The sequence below is a fragment of the Eublepharis macularius genome, chromosome 3 (assembly GCF_028583425.1).
Source record: "Eublepharis macularius isolate TG4126 chromosome 3, MPM_Emac_v1.0, whole genome shotgun sequence".
NCBI lineage: Eukaryota > Metazoa > Chordata > Lepidosauria > Squamata > Eublepharidae > Eublepharis > Eublepharis macularius.
The window spans coordinates 97,187,357-97,209,920 of NC_072792.1; the positions used below are offsets into that span (position 1 = coordinate 97,187,357).

The window sequence follows — 22,564 nt, forward strand, 5'->3', positions numbered from 1 at the left end:
TAAAATGAATTTGTATTGAACATTAATACCTTGTCTAATTATCTAATCAACTATAAGGGGGTATCCAAAAGATAGAATAGTGCAGGAATAGGTATGAGATTATTTTTGTTTGATTGGTTAAATGCTCTTAAATCCTGTTGAAATTAATCCAGGATTATGGTATATTTCATGGCATCTTCAAATGACAAAGCCTTCCCATGTATTTTTAATCCCCTATACCAGTTATGGTTCTGATCCAGTGCTAGTAATGCGTTATTAGAAATGGATGAGGGGGTAAGCTTGTTGTAGGGAAAACAGTCAGGTTGGGGGCTCGTTTTTTTTTTTTTAAACAAACCATGGATATATGTTCTAATCATGTCCTGATTGCTAGCCTTCCAGAGGCATCTGATTGTGACTGGCAGTGCGATCCTAAGCAGAGTTACAATAGACTAAGAGGAGTCTATTTAGGGTGGTGCTGCTGGATGGATGGATGGATGGCCTGATTCTCAGCAATATAATTCTCAGTGTTTAAGGAAAAAATGTTATCCTACAAAAACATATTCAAATTATTCTGTTCAACATTGTTTCTTACAATATTAGAAGAACATATCTTGTATCATGGAGGACAAATATATATTCAGCACTATTTTAATGGAACCTTTTAGAAATTATATGTATATATGTTGCAACCAACTTATGGCAATCCCAGCAAGGAGCTTTCAAGGCAAGTGAGAAGCAGAGGTGGTTTGCCATTGCATCCCTAGTTGGCAACCCTAGTAGGGAAGCATTAGGAAAAAGGGCCCTCCTCTCTTTTGCTGCTTTTAGATGCTGAGAAGTTTTGACCAAGATAGTAATTGATTGCCCTAAAATAACTCTGTGGTGCTCCAATCATGTCACTCATGAATTTGGCAGTGTTGATTTGATACTGAAAATATAATCATTTGTAAGACAAGCAACAGGAAGAATGAAAACCTTGTACAATAAATACCACTGCTGTTTACCACACATTATACTCAAAGAACTAGCAAGACTTGCAGATCTTTTCAAAGGTAAAGTGTTGGCAGACTCACCACCAACATGAAACAACGTTTGAAGGCCTGAGGGTTCAAACTATTGTCTAACAAGGCACCTGAACCTTAAGAGTTCATTACTAGTGGAAACATAGCATGTGCAACCTTTCTTCACAGAGAGGAGCACTGATGGGGAAAGGGTTTTTTAAAATGTATTACTTAAGACATGTATATGCCAGCTTTTGCTCTCAAAACAGATCACAAAACCAGAGAAACAACAAATGATAGGTCAAATACAGCCACAATCTTTAAAAAAAAAACTACAATAAAAATAAAACATTGCTATTATGCCTTTGGAATTGTAGAAATTAGAGACACACACAAATGTCTGAAGACACAGCAGCCTGAAAGGAAAGCTAGCCACCCTGGAAAGAACTCTGATGGAACAAAATTGTAATTCACAAATGTATGGCAAAAAGAGTGGGGGTTAGAAACACTAAATATGTTTTATTTACTATTATTTTCTAACCTTTTGATTCTCAAGAGGAAAACAGTATTAGGTAAAAACAATCAGTGGCATAGTCATTTGAGTTTGGTTATCTTCTCTGCTTAGCATCAGTGGATTCTAGACTGTTACAGTTGTAGACACACTCAACGCTATGCCAATCTTTTTTGGTATGAATTGCTGATTGTCTTGGGGCTATATGACACAGTTCAGTGAGGATATTTGAACTGAAAACATCATGTGGTTTTGTGGGGCGAAGTATACTTTCTCTGCCAGCCCACAAATATTCTGTTAATTCAATCTGATCTGCAAAAAAGACTTTAAAAAGCATCAATAAGAAAAAAGGATAGGAAAGCGATTAAGTTTCACTGAGAGCCTTTTTGTTAAAACAATCTGCATATGTATTTAAACACAAATACATAATGTGACTTTTGACTGTGGCTCATTTTAATGTAACACATTAAACAAATCCTTTATTTGAGTTTATTTTCTGTACAGCAAAACATCTTCATGGACACTACCAATACTAGAAAGAGTTAATTGTTGATTGTCTGTCTGTCTGTCTGTCTGTCTGTCTGTCTGTCTGTCTGTCTTCCTTCCTTCCTTCCTTCCTTCCTTCCTTCCTTCCTTCCTTCCTTCCTTCCTTCCTTCCTTCCTTCCTTCCTTCCTTCCTTCCTTCCTTCCTTCCTTCCAGTATTTTGAAGCTGTTGTATGTGGGTTCAACCATTTTTTCTCTAAGGTTGGAATAAAAAGGGTATACGTGCAATGTGATCAAGATCTTTTACAGTATTCATACTGCATAGACTTTCTCAGTAAGGTATATTTTGCTGTTCTCACAGAACTGCTGGTTTCATCAATGAGAATCTTAATCAGGCAACAGTTTTGGAAAGGTGATTTTTTTAGAGCTTCCTGTCTCTGTGAGCAATATAGTGGTAAACAGCAGACGTGCCAAATGCTGAGCCCGCTGCCCTAATTCCAATAACAATAAATCTACTTGTTTTGTTGGTTGCACCAAGCTGTGCTCGTACTTTTTATTTTAAGTGAGGCTTATGAGGATGAGTTAGTGTCCTGTCTCCTGACTGTTTTCTTGTTTTGTGCTATAATAAAGCAACTCAGCTTAGCACACACTTCTGTTTAGGGCTATTCAGTTACCTCATGGACTCAATTGCTTGCATAGTTGGCAAAAGCAATGTGTTATAGGTTTTACTTTTGATCCATATTTGTCTGCCTGCTTGCGGAAGTCATCTTCTAGAGTGGATCTGCCTGGGAAAAATAAATATCACAATAAGAGTAACCATTAAAATAAGACTATTATGATTAAATAATTGCTATTTTGGCTCCATTACAATTTAAACTAAAAATGATACTATGGTAAAGTAAATCACATGAGCTTCTCAGCAAATTACCATTTGGAATTCACTATACATAACTATTGTGATATGTAAGGACAAGAGACAAATCTAATCCAACAATCTAGAAAGCCATTTTATCTGAACTACATACTACAACCAAAGTTTACTGTTTTTAAAGTTTACTTACAGTTTTATTCCTAAGGAAAAGGACATAATTTTCAAACTAGCACCAAAGCCCATTGTGTTTAAAAATACAATGGGCTCTAGCAGGGCCTTGTGAGGGAATGTGCCACTCCAGCAGCATTCTTACGCTCCACAGTGAGCCAATTTTGGCCTCAAGCGGGTGGAAATCAGGTCGGTGAGGAGTGCAGAGCACTTCAGGGCCCATTGCGCCTCCCCAGCAGTATTCCTGCGCTCTGCACTAGTCCAATTAGGCCTCAAGTAGGCAGAAATCTGGCTGGCGTAGAGTACAGGAGCGCTCCAGGGCCCATCGCGCCACTCCAGCAGCATTCCTGCACTCTGTACTGGCCCAATTCAGCCTCAAACCAGTGAAATTGGGCCAGTGTGGAGCACAGGAACTCCAGGGCCCATCACACTGCCTTGGCAGCATTCCTCGGCTCTGCACTGGCCCAATTCAGCCTCAAGTGGGTGGGAATTGAGTTGGTGCAGAGCACAGAAGCACTTCACAGCCCACCGTAACACAGTCCAGAAGCCTCGAGGAAGCTACTGCAGTGACAAAGAAGACTGGTGCAAAAGCGCGGCCCTCCCCACTGGCGTGCCAGGCAGTAGCACCAGGCCACACTGGGCCTTCCCATGGCTGCTGTGGGGCCTTGGGAGGGGTGTGCCAGCTCTCCCTGCCCCTTCCTAAGAAAGAAGTATTGGTGATGACTTTTTATCCTCACGCAGGCTAGAGTGTGCCTGCTCCAGGATAAAAAGTGAGCTGTCACCAATATGGCCTGCCTTTTATATAGTAGAATATTGTATGTGGATCTGTGTGAGAGAGACAAGGAAAGAGATTCTACTCTTTAGGTTTGTACATAATAGCTCAGCTTGCCACATGTTCTGTAACTAGAGTTACAGCTCTGGGTTGGGAAATTCCTGCAGATTTAGGGGCTTGTGCCGGGGGAGGGGGGAGCTTGGAGAGAGGTGGGAGCTCAACAGGATATAATGCCATAGAGCACAAAGCAGCCGAGTTTTTCCAGGGGAACCTGGAGATCAGTTGGAATTCCACGAGGTCTCCAGTCCCTACCTGGAAGTTGGCAATCTTATCTGTAACTCTGAAGCTCTTGCTATTAGCATCAGTTACTGTGACAGCACCATGTTCTGTTAGGGCTGCTATCTTGTGATTTTTAAAAAAATATATGCCTTGTCAGTTGTTGGAGTGGGGTGCGGGGTGCGGGGTGTGGGTGGGGGTTCTACAGCTGCCTCAGCTTACCGCCTTTATGCAACAAACTAAAGAGAAGATGGCTGCATCCCACCAAGAATCACAAATAAAGGGAAAACTAAGTCCAGAAGTAAAACCAGTCCATGAATTAAAAAGAAAAAATCTCCCATGCTGCATTTTAAGGATGCTTTGAACAAATACAGCATTTACATTTCTACTTTATTTGGGAGGATTGCTTTAAACTGAAGAACTGGGCAACCACTTGCAAGCTGAAAGTATGCACACACTGTCAAAAAAAACCCCATGTCAATGCCTTTAGATTTGAAGATTGCTTAAGTTCTAGAGGAGGGTAGTCCTGGTGCAGAATTTGGTGCCTGACAGCAAACAGGAAATAACTGGCATTTAGCTTCTTATCATGGAAACAGTAACTCCTCTGTCAGTTAACCTTTCCGTCATCTTTGTTTAAACATTAATATCATGCAAATATGTCTGAATCATGCCCATGCCTTCCACCCCTCAATATTTTCACAATAGGCATTAGACAGTAACAATAAAGCTTTATAGTACTTTTGTACTACCATTGTGTTCTTGAGGTGTAGGCCACCCAACAGCATAACACTACTTTAATCAGTGGCTCCACCTAGGATTTTAAGAATGTTGTTATTGTACAACAGAAGCCACTCTGGTTCTGTTTAAAAGCTTCTTTGCTTTGCCATTAACAGTTGATTTTATTTTTAAAAGTCAATTTCATCCTAAAAAGGTGAGGGTTTCAGCCAAAGAAACTATTCTTAAACATGCATTGTTTATTAGATTAAGTATGGCAACATTTTGTGTTCTGTTTTTGAATATCATTCATAATCCCACATCACATTTACCATGCAAGTGCCTTAACATGACACACTTAGGTCTTTTTACAAGTTAGGTCAGATAATTGTCTCTTGTCTAGTTATCTATCTGTCTCAGATCTGATTACCTAATGAGTAAACAGAAAGCTGAATGACAAAGACAGCAAATAAGAGACAGTGAATACCCATGGTTCTGTTGCTCTCTTGAGGTGACTGCTGCAGCCTTGCAATTCTTGCAGTCTTGTACATGGGATGAAAATATCATCTCCTTCAGTCTCTGTGAACTTGACACTTCTGAATTTATTCTTATGGGATCTGAGGAACCAACAAGAACCTAAATATACCAGGGGTGAAGTTTGTTGATCCAGAAAGACTATAGCCCCCCTTCACTCTCGAGCATGTAAACAGGTAGTTGTTGCACGGTTGTATTCAGCCAGTTTTTTCCCCTCGACCTCCAAATTTCTTCAGCAATGAAGTCAGACAAAATAATCATACTGTGATAAACTGTGATTGAAAAGAGGTCTGATTGGCATTTGCTTCCACACACAGTTAAAGTATGCAGATCTAGAAAGGAATGAAGTTGATCTTGCCCACCACTGACAACCTCCTCATTAGAAAGACCTGGCTAGCCTCGCCAGATCCTAGTGTTTGACCTGCATTTGCAGGATTTTAATCTTCCTCTCAGGATCCCCAGGAGAAAGAATAAAATGTCAGGATGAGACTCAACAGGGGAAGCTATTTTCACTTACTCCCTTCCCCACATTTTTTCAAGGCTTTACTTTGAAGCACCAGGCACAATGAAGATCTTCCCTTGATCAGACAAGCGCTGTCTTCTGTCCCCACTAGTCACTGCTCATCTCTGTGTCATCTCATGAGATTTGGCAGGTATCACCTCTAGGGACCCAGGCTCCCTCTTTGTATCTGTGGGTCTGATTCTCAGGAGACTTTGCAATTCTACAAGTGGCATTAGGAGTAACTGAAAAGTGCAATCAAGGGTACAGAATTTAAAAAAATAGAAGATGTGGATATTGTAGGTCGCTTTAAGTTTCCAGATGTCTAACATCTGCTGAAAACTATAATTGTGGCTGTAGGGTGACCAGGGACCATTGCCAAAACTTACACAAATTGTTTAGTAGAGCTGTCTTTTATTTTTATTAAATAATGGAATGAAATAAAGAACTGTGATTGTGTATTTGTTGAAATAGCAGCACTTACACATTCATAACTAAACAAGTTCCTTAAATAACCAGAGCAGCTTCCCTATAGATGTTCTCACATTCTGTGAGTGGCTGGGGGAAACAGCTTTAAGGTCTTTCAGAGCAGTGATCAAGATGACAGTGTACCATGATTCTGAGAAGTGAAACAGCCTCAGTGCAGAAATGAAACTGTACCCAAGCATACTCACAGGAGAAAATAATGAAATTAATGAAGTGTTTTTGTACACCTTTAATCCTATACTTTTTAATCATTCTTTTTTGCCTTTTTTAAACAACAAGTTTGCAATGTTGGTACTTTAAAACAAGTATAAACTGTGCAAGTTTCCTCAGTCAATGAAACTGACATGTCCTCGCTGATCAGCTGATGAAACTGACATTTCCTTTTCCCCTAGAAAGCCTTAAGTGTATAATTACAGAGGTCCAAAGAAGATCCAATCCTCATGGATCAAATACCCACAAAACCCAGTATAAGTGTGCATACAGAAAGAGCCAGAGTCCATGTTCATGCTGATTATGAGGTGGGAGTCCATCTCAGAACTTTGGTTTCTTAGAGTGTTGGAAAAGTGGTGAAAAACAAATGCTTTACCACATGTGCTCATGTAGTCCTTTCAAATGGAAAGCTATGCCTTCAAGTGGGTAATAAAAAGGGCCAAGTTTATTTATTTTATATCTGTCAAAGGGGATCTGTGGCAACTGCAGGCCAAATCTCATTCCAATCCAAGATGCAGTATGGGCCGTTAGTGGGAGGCAAGCCTCCTCTTGTTCATGCATTCCTGAATTTATGGGCGAGGCCACCCTGACTCGGAGCCTTGAGCCATCACATACATATGGCTCAGGATCCTCCTTGCCAAGCCTTCATGATACTCAAGGGAGGTGTGTCACTTACTGTACCTCTAGCCACAGGGCCCATGAGTCAAGGATAATAACAAGGGCTTCCTGTACCAGGTCCATGATGGCAACAAGTCCCTGGGCCTGGTCTAGGAGTTAACACTGGGTTGTCCCCTTTGCTCTGTAAATGCTCTTCTAAAAGTAAGAATGAATATTCATATTGTTTGTTCAAACAGTGTTTAGAAAGTGATGGGTGTCTCTAATTACTTGTGCTACCAGTCATATTAACTCTACTAGGAAGAAACTAGAGTTTATTTTTTTCATAACACAACATTCACAATTCAACTTAAATGGTCATGCCCTCATCTATTTTTATGAAATTCAATTTTGGTTACTGGTTAAGTGGTGGCGATACATTTTCTTAATATCCAAGAATCTCCAAAGTATGCAAACCAGAGAAAGTACATAATTTCTCTAGTTAGAGAAATGTGGAAATACAGATTCTACACAAGATCTCTCTCTACATAACACTGCAGGAAACAAAACAAAACAAAAAGGTGTGTGTGGGGCGGGGGGGGGGGGTAAAAGCCTGTGGCTTGCAGCTTAGTTTCAAACTAGTTAATGATAATTTTTGAGACTGAATCAATGGAGGTGCAAATTATTCAGAATTTTATCTGACAATGTTGCCTTAATGGAGGCCTCACTAAAGAAGACAAGGTTTAGCTCTGAGTATATTATGGCTGAACATGATTGCTTTGTGTAAAAATCAATTTTGGCCAGAATTTATTCACTGGATCCAAAGTCTCAATAGTACATTTGAAATTTAACTCAAGTTGAAGTGGGAGAAAAAGAAAAAAAAGGGTAAGGAACAGGAAGAGAAACATATTCAATCTTCTCTCTCTGAAGGTACAAACCCTGCAATGTGGAGGTGTTCCTGCTATAGTAGACAAAACGTTGCAATATTGTATCATACTACACTTCCTCATTCTTCTTCTAAATATCTGTTGTTTTTATTATTTATCGGTCAACATAGAGGTTATATCATGGGGACTAGAACCTAGGTCTTTGTTTTTCAATCAAAGCCATCAGTCGTATAGATTTACAATGTATAATTCCCCTTGAGTATCAGTGAGAAAGATGGACTGTAAATAAAATAAATGTCAAATCAAAGAGAGAACTTATGTTCATGTTTAACAAATAAATACTGTGTATTCCTTTAAAATTTTTTACTCAACACAGGGCACAAGAAGTACATACATAAATACTCAAACCTAATTTCTACTGCAAATTTTAAAAAAAATGTTTCCAGCCACTCATAAACGTTGATTTCTGCTGTCTTCCCTTCTTCAACTGAACTATTTCACTTAATCTAGACACCTGACTATTGGCGAGACTTTGGTTATCTAGCCAATTTTAAGCTATCACATTTTTTTGCTACAGTAATAGGATCTGGGACCATAGTTTTCTGTTCCTTTTGGCACAAAGTCATAAATGAGGGCCAAAAAAATAAGCAAACTTACATAATTGGTCATGACTGCAGCTTTCTTGTTTGGATGAATTACTAATATGATTTGGAAGAATTACTAATTGGAAGAACTACTAATATGAGCCTGCATTGCAGGGAGAGCGGACAATAAGCCTAATAAATAAAATTAAAATTAAAATGATGATCATAGCAAAAATATTTTTATTTGAAAATATCCCCATGTAAAATGCAATTCAAGTATTGTAACATTGGTAAAAGCTCATACCTAATTTTGTGTTGTAAAATAAGACACCTCAAGAATCTTTGTGCTTTAGAAAAGAAAAAAGTTAAATCATGAGATGCAATGTCCTAACCTTACACTGTCCTAACCATCTTAAGAGCCAGTTTGGTGTAGTGGTTAAAAGCGTGGGACTCTAATCTAGAGAGCCAGGTTTGATGCCCCACTGCTCCACTTGAAGCCACTCTGGAGCTCTTTCAGCCCCATCCACCTCACAGGGTGTTTTGTTGTGGGGATAATAGCAACATGCTTTGTAAACCACTCTGAGTGGGCATTAAATTGTCCTGAAGGGCGGTATATAAATCGAATGTTGTTGTTGTTATTATTAAAATGGCTACATACTGATAGAAACACTCATTGGTACTTGCTGGAATAGGGCACTTTTAAAGTATGGGCAATGAAATCATAGCAGTCCTGTGTCGGGTTGATTTCTCTCTCTCGCTCTCTCTCTCTCTCCACACACACACACACACACACACACACACAGTAGCTAGTAACTCAAATGTAAAACATTGGACATGATGTTGTCAACTTGCACCAAGTTCCACCTTCTAACGAGTGGGTACCAATCAAGTGAAGCAGAGTTGGGGAAATATATTGCACAAAAAGCAAAATCATAATATGTATTTTGTAACAAATAGTTCCGGCCTGAAGCTGCTTCTTTTCTGTTAGCTTACAAGAAACTAGCCAAGAGTTTGCTAATTAAGCCTTGAAAATGGGCAGAGCACTTGAGAACTGCAACAAAACCCAGGTGTATTTATCCTTTCCTCAAAGAAGCACACTTCAATCCTGTTTCTTAAGTATACTTTTAAAAAGCAATTCTTTTAGCTCAGTCCTAAACATATTTACTTAGAAATCCCATTGAGTTCAGAGTACCTTACTACTCTATAATATGCTTAGGATTCCAGACCTTACAAAAAAAAAACCCTGGCTGATCAGCCATTTTTTGTTTTATATGGAAAAATGTTACATAGAGTACACAATAAAATGCAGAAAAACTCTTTTGAATTGAACTGTTTCTGGCTGTTAGCCTTATAACTATCAGACAGTCCATATAGGAAATACCAAATGCTCATTAAGTTTGATGCCTTTGCTTTAACTGTACAGAATCTGATATTAAGCACATTACTAGGGCTGTAAGATCTTCCTTGTGTCACTTAAAGTGTTCTTGGGCCTCTCTGCCATTGTTAGTGTACAATATGAGACACAGAATTAGTTTAAATGTATTTTATTTGTCATTTATAGTCCGCCTTTCTCACTGAGACTCAAGGCGGATTACACACACAGTGTGAGATTAGTATAGAGCAGAACCACAAGTGACAAAAGGCACAGATTGGACACTTGTCAGCGTCCCTCAAGTTTTGATGGGAAATGTAGGCAGCTTGGCGGAATGTTGGACAAGTGACAGTTGAAAAGTCCATTGGACAGCAGTCAGAGAGTGAAGCTGTGAGACCAGGATGCCTACATTTCCCATCAAAACTTGAGGGAAGCTGACAAGTGTCCAATCTGTGCCTTTTGTCACTTGTGGTTCTGCTCATAGTCAATATCAGGAACATTTCCATAAACAATGCCATAGAATAAATAGATACAAGTTCATAGAGACATAGCATTAGTAAGAATTCAATACAATATAGTGTATTGGTCCCTAACCCATTAGCAGATCATCTGAGATCCCTTCCCTACAATACAGCCCTCCAATCTGAGTAAAAAGCCTTTTTGAATAATTCGGTTTTGCATCATTTGCTGAAATCCAGGAGAGTGGGGGCTCTCCTGACCTCCTCAGGCAGGCCAATCCACAGGGTGGGGGCCACCACAGAGAAAACCCATGTAGCTGCTGTCTATTTTGCCAATGTGCAGGGTGGCACCTGCAGGAGACCATGTTCAGATGAGCGAAGCTGCCATGGTGGAACATGAGGAGAGAGGCAGTCCTGTAGATATGCTGGACCAAGGTATCAGATTTTCAAATCAAGTTGATAGTCATGCAGGATTTACAAGTGCATTGCAGCCCCCTGTGTTTGGATTTTTGTATCATTTTCTGCTTTGGCATAGTGCCTATGTGACTGAGTTGTGAATTAGCACTCTGCTGGTTTGAATCCCACTACTGCCATGAGCTCAGCAGGTGGCCTTGGGCAAACTGCTCCTCTCAGCCCCAGCTCCCTGCTGTATGGTGGGGATAATAACGACACTGATTTTGTTCACTGCTCTGAGTGGGGCACTAACCTATTCAGAAGAGTAGTATTTACACACAGTTCTTAATTTTAATTTCTTCTCTTCCTGCAGAAGTATCTTTTCAGCACTGTGGAGTGATTCCCCTTGCCCAATTCCTTTTTCATTCCCCTGCTTATGAACACCACAGCTATTTCTGGTATTCTCCACTATCCTGTCTCTGCTAAAACTAACAATGTTAGAGAAAATACTTATCACGTATATTTCCCCCACAAAGACTTGTGTATGCACACCAGCACTGGTGCATATAGTATTACTTTAATGTTTTAAAAAGAAATCTCTGCAGGCATCAGTGGCATTAACAAGACTTCCCTTGACTATGGTTACAATAATAGAGACAATTTCTTTGTAGTAGTCTCATTTAATAAAATGGGATGTGCTTCTGAGTAGACCTTCTTAGAATTGATCCCACTCTCAATTTCATTAGAGACCAGATGGAATTGATTAGATTCTCCTCACCTTTTTGGTTTCACTGGTGATTAAAGGGGAGAGGAAATTGTGAAGGAAATACTGGCAAACAAGTAATGCAGAAAAGGCAACACCAACCAGGCCATAAGGGGATTGCATCCAACTCTAGTGTGGATTGATGTGGGAGAAATACATTAACCATAGCAGTTCCATCAAGTTGTAGAATATATTCAGTCTGATATAAGATAATAATATGGTTGATATTAAATGGTGAATTAAAATATAGCAAAAAATTAAATATCTACAAAGCAGAATAATTGGTAACTAAGAAATGTTATATAAAAGGTTAGTTTGGTGGTGTTATGGTTGTTTGGTGGTGAAGAGTGCCTTCAAGTCATAGCTGATTTATAGAGATCCCTGGCTGAGTTTTCATGGCAAGAGACTAACAGAGGTAGTTTGCCATTGCCTGCCTCTGGAACTCTGGTCTTTGCTGGAGGTTTCCCATCCAATTACTAACCAAGACTGACCTAGCTTAGCTTCTGAGATCTGACGAGGTTAGGCTCACCTGGGCTATCCAGGTCATTTAGCCTGTGGTTAATGAGCGGAGTTTGTAAACATGAAAAAGATATGCTAAGATTTTTCTTGACCCTGTTGCATTCTATCATCCAACCACTGCAAAAAGGCCTAATTTATGAAGTCTATGTTTTTATAGGTGTTTTTCTAAATGTTATGGGTCGTATCTTATGACTACACTCAGTTAAGAACACTACAGCGGCCAACCAGCAGAGGAATCTGTATCAGCAAGGAGTCTCTTGCATTGGCAAGATTTGTCTTGTGTTGATGGAACACACCGCCCTTAACTGAGCAGAATCCCAGGATGCAACTTATATTTTGTCTAAATGTTTATTTTTTTAATGCAGCTTTTCTTTTCTACCACATGGCCCTAATTCATTAGAGCAAATCATTTAACAAGCACAAAGCAAGCATAGTTTTGTTAACTGTGCTCGATAATCTTCTTTGGCAAAATTATTAGTGCTTAACTAAATTTCTAAGGAATCTTTTTTGCCTAGTCTTCTTTTACTTTTCTGTAACAGACGAAAATACCCTGACTAATCAGAATAGTCGTTGCTGCAAACAAGGACTGTAAAATGTTCTCCTTACGAAGCAGGAAAACGGAGAGTTCTGGAGGTCTCAACCAAGCTACATATTTATCACCACCGATCTTTAATACTCTTGGGTATCATTTGAGATCAATTAAGGTTACTTTTACTCAGAATATGGCTTTTCTTTGATCGTTTTGGGTTTACTTCTCTATATAGTTCCCCTTAATATAGCAGAATATTTGTATAAAGGAATGTTTATTTACTTCATTTATATCCCACTTTTCTGCACAATGGGGACCAAATTGGCTCACTACATTGTCCTCTTCTCTATTTTATCCTAACAAGAAGCTTGTAGGAGGGTTGTGCTGAATGTCTGTGACTGGCCCAAAGTCACCCAGCAAGCTTTGATGGCAGAATGAGGATTCGAACCTGGGTCTCCCAGCTCCTATACCAGCAGTCTAATCACTACACCATGCTAGCTTTGTGCTATGTGTTTCCTGATAAGTTAATAGTTTTAGTGCTTTTGAAGACATGAATCTTCAAGGTATGGGTTAATATAGTAAAGTGTAAGACTATATGTCCTTTTGTCTTTCAGGGAAGAGCTTTACACTGACCATCACTGTCTTCACAAATCCACCCCAAGTAGCTACGTACCACAGAGCAATCAAAATAACAGTGGATGGACCTCGAGAGCCAAGAAGTAAGTATTCAAATATCACTGGATCCTCATTTTTTTAAAAAATAAATCACAGAAATGGATGGGAAATTCTCCCTTCTATTCTATTACATTTGGACCAGGCATTTAATTGAGTACTATGCAAACTGGATAGCATCTTTACCATTGTATGTACGACCAATTAACAAGACTGAGAACCATATGATTTAACTTTCTTAAAGCTTTTTATGGATACAGTCTATTAATGAGGAGAAATAGCTGAAATGTTTTCCACTTGAAGAGAAGGGACAGTATAGAATATTCAAAAACAGACAAAGGATACAGAATAAAAAGATACCCATGCATGTTATTCAGCATTTCCTGCTCACTTTGATTTTCAGCTATTCATAGGTATTTTAATTTTAGAAACAAAATAGCTCTGTTAAGACTTTTTTTTCAGAGTTGGCAGACAGAGCAGAAGTAAAGGGGGCGGGTTAGAAAGATGACAACCTCAGCTGCTGTTGTAAGCAGCTTATTGTGTCTTGTGCTAGTTTCCAACTTAAAAAAACAGTAATAAGTGAAGATGGCTCTTCAAGAAGACAGGTAGAATTTATTCCACTATGGCAAAGATTTTTCACAGTCATGCTTGCCAATTTCTTCATTTTTATCAATTAAGAATGAGTAAATAATAAATGGTATCTCCAGGAATATTTCCAAAAAATACATCTAAATACTGTGCTTGGAGGAAGGGAAAGCCCTCAAAGCCACCCTGTTGCTGAGCTTATGCAATATGTTCCATTATTACTCAAGGCAATAATTAACCTCTGTGTACAATGTTCATATTTGTATTGAAATGTTCTCCTGTAAGCTGAGGTTTGCGGTTTTCTTCTCTTATTCCCCTCTCACATTTGGCACAGGCAGTAACTTAAGTCAAAATGGGGAGAGTGAAGAAACAAAACAACTATGGGACAAAGTTTGGATTATCAAGTTCCAGATCAATTCTGTGAGAAACCTTGGCATCATTAGCATTAATGAAACTGTACCACTGACTTAAAGAAAGAAAACCTTACATATATTTATGTATTTGCAGTTGTTGTTGTTTTTATTTAATTGTTTTATTTTCATGTCTGCAAGTTTGGACCGGGTTCCAGTTGCTGTAAATTAACATGTCATTCTCTTCATACCCAGAGAGAGTTTTTGTACAAGAGTATATTTCACATTTGAGAAACACAATTGTTTCTAAAATCAATACATGTGATGTGGAGAAAGGTTTTTAAATTAGCCCAAATCTTTTTGTATGTTAGTGTCTCTGAATTGTTGGTGTCAGAAACATGTAGGGCTGGGTATTTCTACATTCAGAAGCTTCTACCCATCTATAATGAACATCTTCCTTAAATAAACAAAAAGCTTCCTTAAGTTACCTCAACTTTCCTTAAATATTTGTGTTGCTCACAGATTCAATGATCGAAGAGGATCCTTTCAGAGATCGAAGCGAATCCTTTTACAAGGATTGGTTCAGCATGGCAATCTGAATCAGGAGCGTAGGGAGTGCTGCCATAGGGAGTGGGCCACTAACCACCAGTTTTATTTTATGTTTTAACCAGAAATATGTCTATTCTAAATATAAGCTTTTATTCTTTAAATGTGCTGATAATGATAGGTGATTGGAATGCAGACACAGGAAACAAAGCAGAATCAAATATTGTTGGAAAAATTGAACTAGGGTCCAGAAATGAAGCAAGAGAGTGACTCATAGAATTTTTTGAAGCCAACAGTTTGTTCATTGCAAATACATGCTTCAGGCAACCGAACAGATGATTGTATTACATGGACATCATTGGATGGCAAATATAGAAATTAAATAGATTACATAATCAGAAGCATAAGATGGAGCTCTGTTTTCTACTAAAACAAGACCTGGAGCTGACTATGATACAGAGCACAAATTGTTAATATCAAAAATTAGAATTAATCTAGAACTATTTTAGCACCAAAATATAATCTAAATAACATTCCTGAAGAATTTAAAGACTATGCAAAGAACAGATTTGCACTAGGGCTTTCACCCACGCTGAATACCAAGCTTTTAATGCACTTCAGCAATTATTTGCAAGTAGATTTTCCTGTTTCACACAGTAAAATCAAGTTGCAAAGTGCATTGAAAGTAGATTGAAAGTGCATTTTTCAATGTGTGTGAAAGCAATATGCTCAACTGAATGTGAGCTGGGCTGAAACCAGAAACAGTATCAAGGAAGAATGTGCAAAGATTATTCCTGTAGCCAAAAAAAAAATAGGAAAAGTCTTGATTGATGACTGATGAAACACAATTTCTAAAGAAAGATGAGAATACTCTGGTTTCTCTTCAGATCATATAAAGAAAGATGAGAAACAAAAGTAGAACATGACAGAAATAGAGTCAGAATTTTGAACTCATTTTTTCAGCTACTTGCATGCAGAGACAAAGAGAACTTCTCTAATAACTGGTGCAGAGAAATAGAAGAGACAAAACAGGAAGAACTAGTAATCTGTTCCACAAAATCAGAAATCAAAGGTAAATTCAAACTACAGTTAGGGATGCTGAAAGATCAACAGGGAAATACAGTAGCTAATCAGGACAAAATAAAGAAAAAGATTGAAACAATAGACTGAAGAACTATATAGAAGAGATGAAAGGATGGCAGATTTCTTTAAAGAATCTTTTGATGAAGAATCTGTAGCTTTAGAAAGCAAAATGAAAGCTGCACTCAAAGCAATTGGGAGGAACAAACCATCTGGAGTATACAGAATATCAATAAAGCTATTTCAAGCTACAGAAACCAAGTCCATCAAAAATTTAACAAAAATATGCCAATTACTATGGAAAACAAAGTAATGGTCCACAGAATGGAAATGCTGAATCTACATTCCAGTTCTGAAAAAAGAGATGTCAAAGACTGCAGCAACTATTGGACAATCTCATTAAGTTCCCATGCAAGCAAAGTGATGCTCAAAATTTTACAACAAAGACTTTGTGTCCAGGGACAGCCCCAACAGTACCCCAGACAACTGGCTGCATAGCCTCTCTACCCTCCCCCCCGACCTTACCTGTCAGCAGGGAGACAGCCAGCCGAGACACAGCTTGCCTGACGGCCCCGGATGACTCCCGTGGAAGGAGGCGGGCAGCGGCACTGAGAGCAGGCCAGGAGGCAATGTGGCCACACAGCCCCACCGGCCACCACCACCCTGAACACAACAGATGCACAGCCACTCCAGAGGCCCACTGAACAGCTGACGGGTCAAGAAGACACAGCGGCACGGTGGCGGCCTAACAAACAGGTTATGGGCCAGGAGGATGTGGCAGCTTGGTGGATGGTTCTGGCTCCAGGGCCTCCAGGGCACCACCCAGCCACCAAAGACACCCTCACCCCCACCTAAGCCAAGGATGCCCGCCCCTGGGGCCGGCATGCCCCCACAATGCCCCAGAAGACTGTCAATTCACCAGGAGCTGGGGAGAGAGGGGGAGGGGGGAAGGAGCAATGGGGAAAGGCAGGAGACAGCACCTATTGACAGCTCCAGTAGAGGCCAGGCTGAAGCATGTGGCCATACATGGCCCAGGTGTTAAGCCTCACCTTGGGAGGTGGGGCAGGGATGGTACTAGGGGAGGGATAAAAGGAGGGCTCCACACCCCAGCTGGAGAGAAGACAGGAAATCTGCCCTTGATGCAAGAGGCAGCTTCCAGAGGTAACTGCTGGGCATAGAGGCCTCTGGGCTTGCACCGAAGCACGCCCATTCTGAGGCCTGCTGGGAAGCCCTTTCTACCACAGGCTGAGTAGGCAGCCGAGGTCAAGGGAAGTAGGATGGACCCGCACACCAGGGCCGGCACAGCCAACCCCCTTTCCCCGCTGCTGATGGACCCACTGGACCCTGACACGTATATGGAACAAGAAATATAATGTACATGATGGATTTGGAAGTACTAGAGATCATACTGCAAATTTACAGTGGTTACTGAAGTATACCAGAACATTTCAGAAGAAAATCAGTTTGTTTTTTATAGATTACAGCAAAGCCTTCAACTGTGTGGATCATGAAAAGCTATGGTCTGCTTTAAAATAAATAGGTATGCTGCAACATCTGAATGTGTTGATGCACAACCTGTACTGTGGACAAGAGAATGCTGTTACTGAGCATTCTGAGCAAGGTTAAAGGAGAAAGCGCCGAAGAAGGATTACAGCTGATCATCAAGAAGACAAAAGTAATGACTGCGGAGGAATGACAATGAAGAAATTGAAACTTGTAAAGATTTTCTATTCTTGGATCAATCATCAACCAAAAGGGAAAGTGGGCAATCAAGAAATCAGAAGGAGATTGAGACTTGGAAGGGCAGCCATGAAGTAACTAGAAAAGATTCTTAAGGATAATGTGTCACTGAGGACCGAGGTAATTCATATTGTGCTATGCTCTACTACTATGTATGAATGCCAATGTTAGACAATAAAGAAAACTGACAGGAAGAAAATTTTCATTTGAAATGTGGTGTTGGAGGAAAGTTTTACAGATACCATGGACCACCCAAAAGTTGAATAAGTGGATTCTAGATCAAGTCAAGCCTGAATTCTTCCTATAAACTAAAATGATAAAACAGAATATCATACTTTGGTCACATCATGAGAAGACAAGACTCACTGGAAAATACAATAATGTTAGGAAAAGTAGAAGGCAGTAGGAAAGGGGGAACCTCAAAAATGAGATGGTTTGACTCAATAAAGACGCCATGGCCTTCAGTTTGCAAGACCTGAGCAAGGCTGTCAATGATAGGATAGTTTGGAGGGCATTCATTCATAGAGTCTCCATAATTTGGAAGTGACTTCCTTAATCAAGAAAGCAATGATTTCTTAATTAACTATTTTCTTCAAGGGTGCATCAGTTATTGTATTACTCTTCTACATTAGTTATTGTATCACTCTTCAGTTATTGTATCTTCTCCTATGTTTGAGGTAGTATCCCAAAGACACTTTCCTGGGAGTAAGTCCTACTGAATAAAACAGAACTTATTTCTGAGTAGGCCTGTTTAAGATTGCTCCCTGAGTGTATCTCTGTGATTTGTTTTCAGTTTTATAATTCCAGACTTACTTGCCTTGGCCCATTAAATTTGTTTGTGGAAGTTGACTCATGTACATGTTTCTACTCATAGATTTTTTCCCCCTATCAGGTTTGCAAAATATTGCTTGGGGGATTGATGGCGGGGAGATCTTACATTCATCATTTAAAGAATAATTCTAAATAGGTTCACTCAGAGGTAAATAAATTGCTGAGGGTATCTGAAGGACAATTTGGCCATCAGCTGCCAAACTATTTTATTTTGCTTTGCCTTGGAGTATAATTACAAAGAACACTTATTTCATTCAGAACTCTAGCATCATTTTCCTGGCCCCTCTTCAATTTTTTTGTCTCCCAACCTGATTCCATACCATATACTCCATTTTACAAAGTAAACATTTCTGTTTTATTTCTGAACTGTCACAGTAGGCTATATCATAATAATAGACTTGTGACTGCAGACAAGTTCCACAGAAATCCCACCCTGGTAAAGTTAGCCCCATCCCTGTGTCCATGCCTACAGTTGCTAGATGTCTGGTTTTGGCCTGACAGTCCAGTGTTTGTCCTTACTATCCGGGAAAAAGAATTAAGAAAAAGAAAAAAGCATACAAATGCTATGTATTTTCTACTTAAAAATTCCAAGAAGCAGGCAGTTACAAAGGGACAGGATTGTGGAGGGGAGGTCAAGGTTTAAAATAGAAAGGAAGTGAGAAAATAAAGGAGCTTGGCTGTGGAGGGTGGGCTGGCGGAAGGCAAGCATTAACTAGTGCTAGTATTTGCATTGTTTCCCATCTGAGAAGAGATGCCACAGAGTGGGTTCTCCCCCTCCCTGAAAGAGGACAGGTACAACTTTATGGTCCATGTGCCTAGGTTGGCTCTCCCTTGTGTTGCAAGGCATGAGAATTTGCCTTTTGTTCATTCAGTTGTATTTTCTTTTCTTTCCCCTTCTCACTTGAGGAGCTGCTGTGCTTGCCAAGCTGGCTCACTTTTCTGGCTCCCATCCAGAAAAAAGCAGTCTCTCTCTCATTCTCTCTCTCTCTCTCTCTCTCTCTCTCAGTGGGAGGCAGTTGCAAAGAACAAGGGAAGTGGGGAGTGGGGGCACAGTACTCAGAGCAATTCCAGTTGTGCCCTATAACAGTCAAACTATGGTGACATTCCTGGCTGACCAGAGCAACGGTTCCCAAAATCACTTAGAGGGAACTTTCATCCTGGAGAACTAGTTTCTACCATTAGTATTACCTCTAAAATTTAGCAAAGAGCTGTTTAAACTTTTTCTAGAATACCCATGAAGTGTGGGCTGTTCTGCTTTGGAAAGCAAAGCAAGCCCTGTTCTGAGATTTTCCTCCCATTTTGTGTAGGTTGCTTTATGTAGCACCATAGTCCAGAACGGAAATTGTGTCTCCATGTGCTCAGTGTCTCTCTTGCTGGCAGCCACTGAGCAAACAACCTGACTCAAAAGTGAAGTGAAGATGAGGAGGACTTGAGAAAAGGGAACTTAGTGATAGCAAAAATGGGGAGACAAGAGTGGGCGAAAGAAACATGCTCTGCAGTGAAAGACACCAGTTTGTCACCTTTTTCTCATTTTCCCCCTCCAGTTTGCATCTATCTGCTCTTCCCTTATGACTCTTATGAAAGCCACCACATACGTACGAGGGTAATTATTCCTATAGAAATGGAAACATTGCTTTCCTGTCTGTAGGTTAGGGCATGTTCACACAAGAACTTTTGTGTTGCTAGTTTGCCACTTTAGTGAAGAGCTTAATGCAATATGAAAAAGGAAGTGTTGTGGTGGCTTTCTTGTACTGATAGTGCTAGATTCTTCTATGATCTCATGGAGATCTGTGTACTAATTAAACCCATATCAGCAATCCAATATGAACTTGCCAGGGCTGATAGTTTATCATATGAATACAGATTTCTGGGGAACTTAGCAAACTATAACAAACTAATGCAGAATTTTGAGGCCCCTTGTTTTCATTTCTTTTTGAAAAGCAGCTTCATAGTCCTTGCTGCAGAAGCAATTTGTATAAGCACATGCAGGCAGCAGCTGTAAAAGGTTCCAGCATAAGGCCTGAAGGTTCTGTTCTGATGAAAGCAAGCGGCCACAGTCCTCAGTCAAGGCCTCTACTCTTCCACTGGTCCTGCTCTTCACAAACAAATCAAATAACATTCTGAAGACTACAAAAATGCAAAGAATAGGCGAAGCAAGAAGGTACAGATTTCACATTAATTGGCATACTTTATTTCCAATAAATTCTTTGCTTCATAAAATTGGTCATGGTTTTTGTTTAATTTGACTGTCCTGCACAAAGTGAGAGCTGTTTTGTCAGAAGAATCCTAATAAAAGGCCCAAATGCTGTTAATTTGTGGCCCATTGTTGAATATAGGCATTCTTGCCTCTCTAATTCCACACTGACATTTACTTTACTTTAATGATACTGCTCATTTGGCCAACAAGCCTTGAGCAATGCCACACAACATTTTGCATGGATATGAATCCTGTTTAGTGGATGTATAGCTCATTCCATCCTAAGGATAAGTAGGCATAGCACTACAGTCCAGAACTGAAATTGTGACTCCATATGTTCAGTGTTAAAGCCAATTTGAAATGTTAATTGGTTTGTTTTTATTTATATCCTACTCTTCTCCTTAATTGGGACACAAAATGGCTTACAATATTGTTTCTCCTCCTCCACTTTAGTCATCACAACAACAACCCTGTGAAGTAGTTTAGAGTGACTGGCCCAAAGTCACCCAGCAAGCGTCTTGGCTGAGTGGGGATTTGACCCTGGTTATCCTAGATCCTAGACTAACACTTTAACCACTATACCATGCTGACTCTTTTGCACCTCTTCTTTATAGGCTCAGGCTCAGGAAAATTTCAAGTTGTAGAGCAGTTGCACTCATGGACTGATTCAACATATCAACTTAAGGGGACATTCCCAGTTTATCTAAGAGCCAAGCTACAAGTGATGCCTTACACAGGTTGGACACTTGTCAGCTTACCTCAAGTTTTGATGAGAAATGTAGGTGTCCTGGTTTTACATCTTGGCTCTCCATTACAGCTGCAAGACCAGGATGCCTACATTTCCCATAAAAACTTGAGGGAAGCTGACAAGTGTCCAACCTGTGTCAGGCATCACTTGTAGCTTGGCTCTTAGTGGTTAAAGTGGTACAGAGGGATGGCACCAGTCTCTTAGGTCTATGCTGGGCTCAGGCAGCTTGAAGCTTTGTGGGTAATCAGCAGTATCCTGAGTCGGGCAGTGTCCTGAATTGAATTCAAGGTAACTAGTCTAACTGGGTCTTTAAGACAAACTGGCCAGAAAGAGTAAGACAATATTTCTTAACTGAAATAACTCCCAAAGTAAAAGGTACTAATGCTGTCTTAATAGAAAACAGTGTGGTTAGATTTTTGCCTACTACTCCTGCCCACATGTGGCATTCTGGGCTGTTTTTTGTTACCTGCTGAACTTATCTTTGCAATCTAGCCACCAACAGTTTTGGTTGACCACACCACTTCACTGTTGAAAGTTAATACTGTTTGACTCATTCTGTGCTGTTCACGTGAAGCCAAAGAAAACAAGGCAAAGAATAACCTGCCTGTATGCAGTTTGGAAACTTCTCCGATGCTCTGCTTTCAAAACACTGTACAGTACTTTACTATATCTCTTTGCAGCTGCAAAGGAAAAAAAAGGAAGCAAATAGCATGGCATACAGAAGCAGAACCATTAGGAATATAAGAGTTCTCAGCAAACTGGAGTCCTGCTTGTATGTAACAAAGCCTTTGTACACTAGAGAGACTGCTGAATTTGTTAAAAGAGAAAATTCTAAGCTACTCTAGCCTCTAAATATAAACGTTTCTTTCAAAGCAACAATAACAACAAAAAAATAAAGTGACTAGTTTGATTACAAGAAGGTTATTCTGGTCTATGTTTTAAGGATAAATATTCCAGCTTGGAAAATCCACTTTTCCTTGCCATTTGTTAAGCAAAGTTTTGATGACTCAGGGCATAAGCAGGGGAATAAAGGCCCTTTTCAACTATGGTGTGCCTGTTTGGTTAGTGATTGGGTTTAACTCTTCCAAGGATGTTTGGAAATGAAATGGATTCATTATACTTCTGAGAGGCAGGCCCACTAAATGATGACTGGCAACAATGGACATGATCCAGAGATTATCTTGTGCATGTAGAGTGAAGATTCTACATGTTTA

General features: G+C 39.8%; 1 protein-coding gene across 1 annotated transcript in view; it reads left to right on the top strand.

Moving 5' to 3' along the window:
- RUNX1 (RUNX family transcription factor 1) overlaps window positions 1-22,564 on the top strand; it is a 270,979-nt gene that overhangs the window by 173,693 nt on the left and 74,722 nt on the right. The window contains exon 5 of the mRNA XM_054973938.1: window positions 13,216-13,320. Coding sequence (XP_054829913.1) covers window positions 13,216-13,320 — 105 coding nt within the window. The remainder of the gene's footprint in view (window positions 1-13,215; window positions 13,321-22,564) is intronic.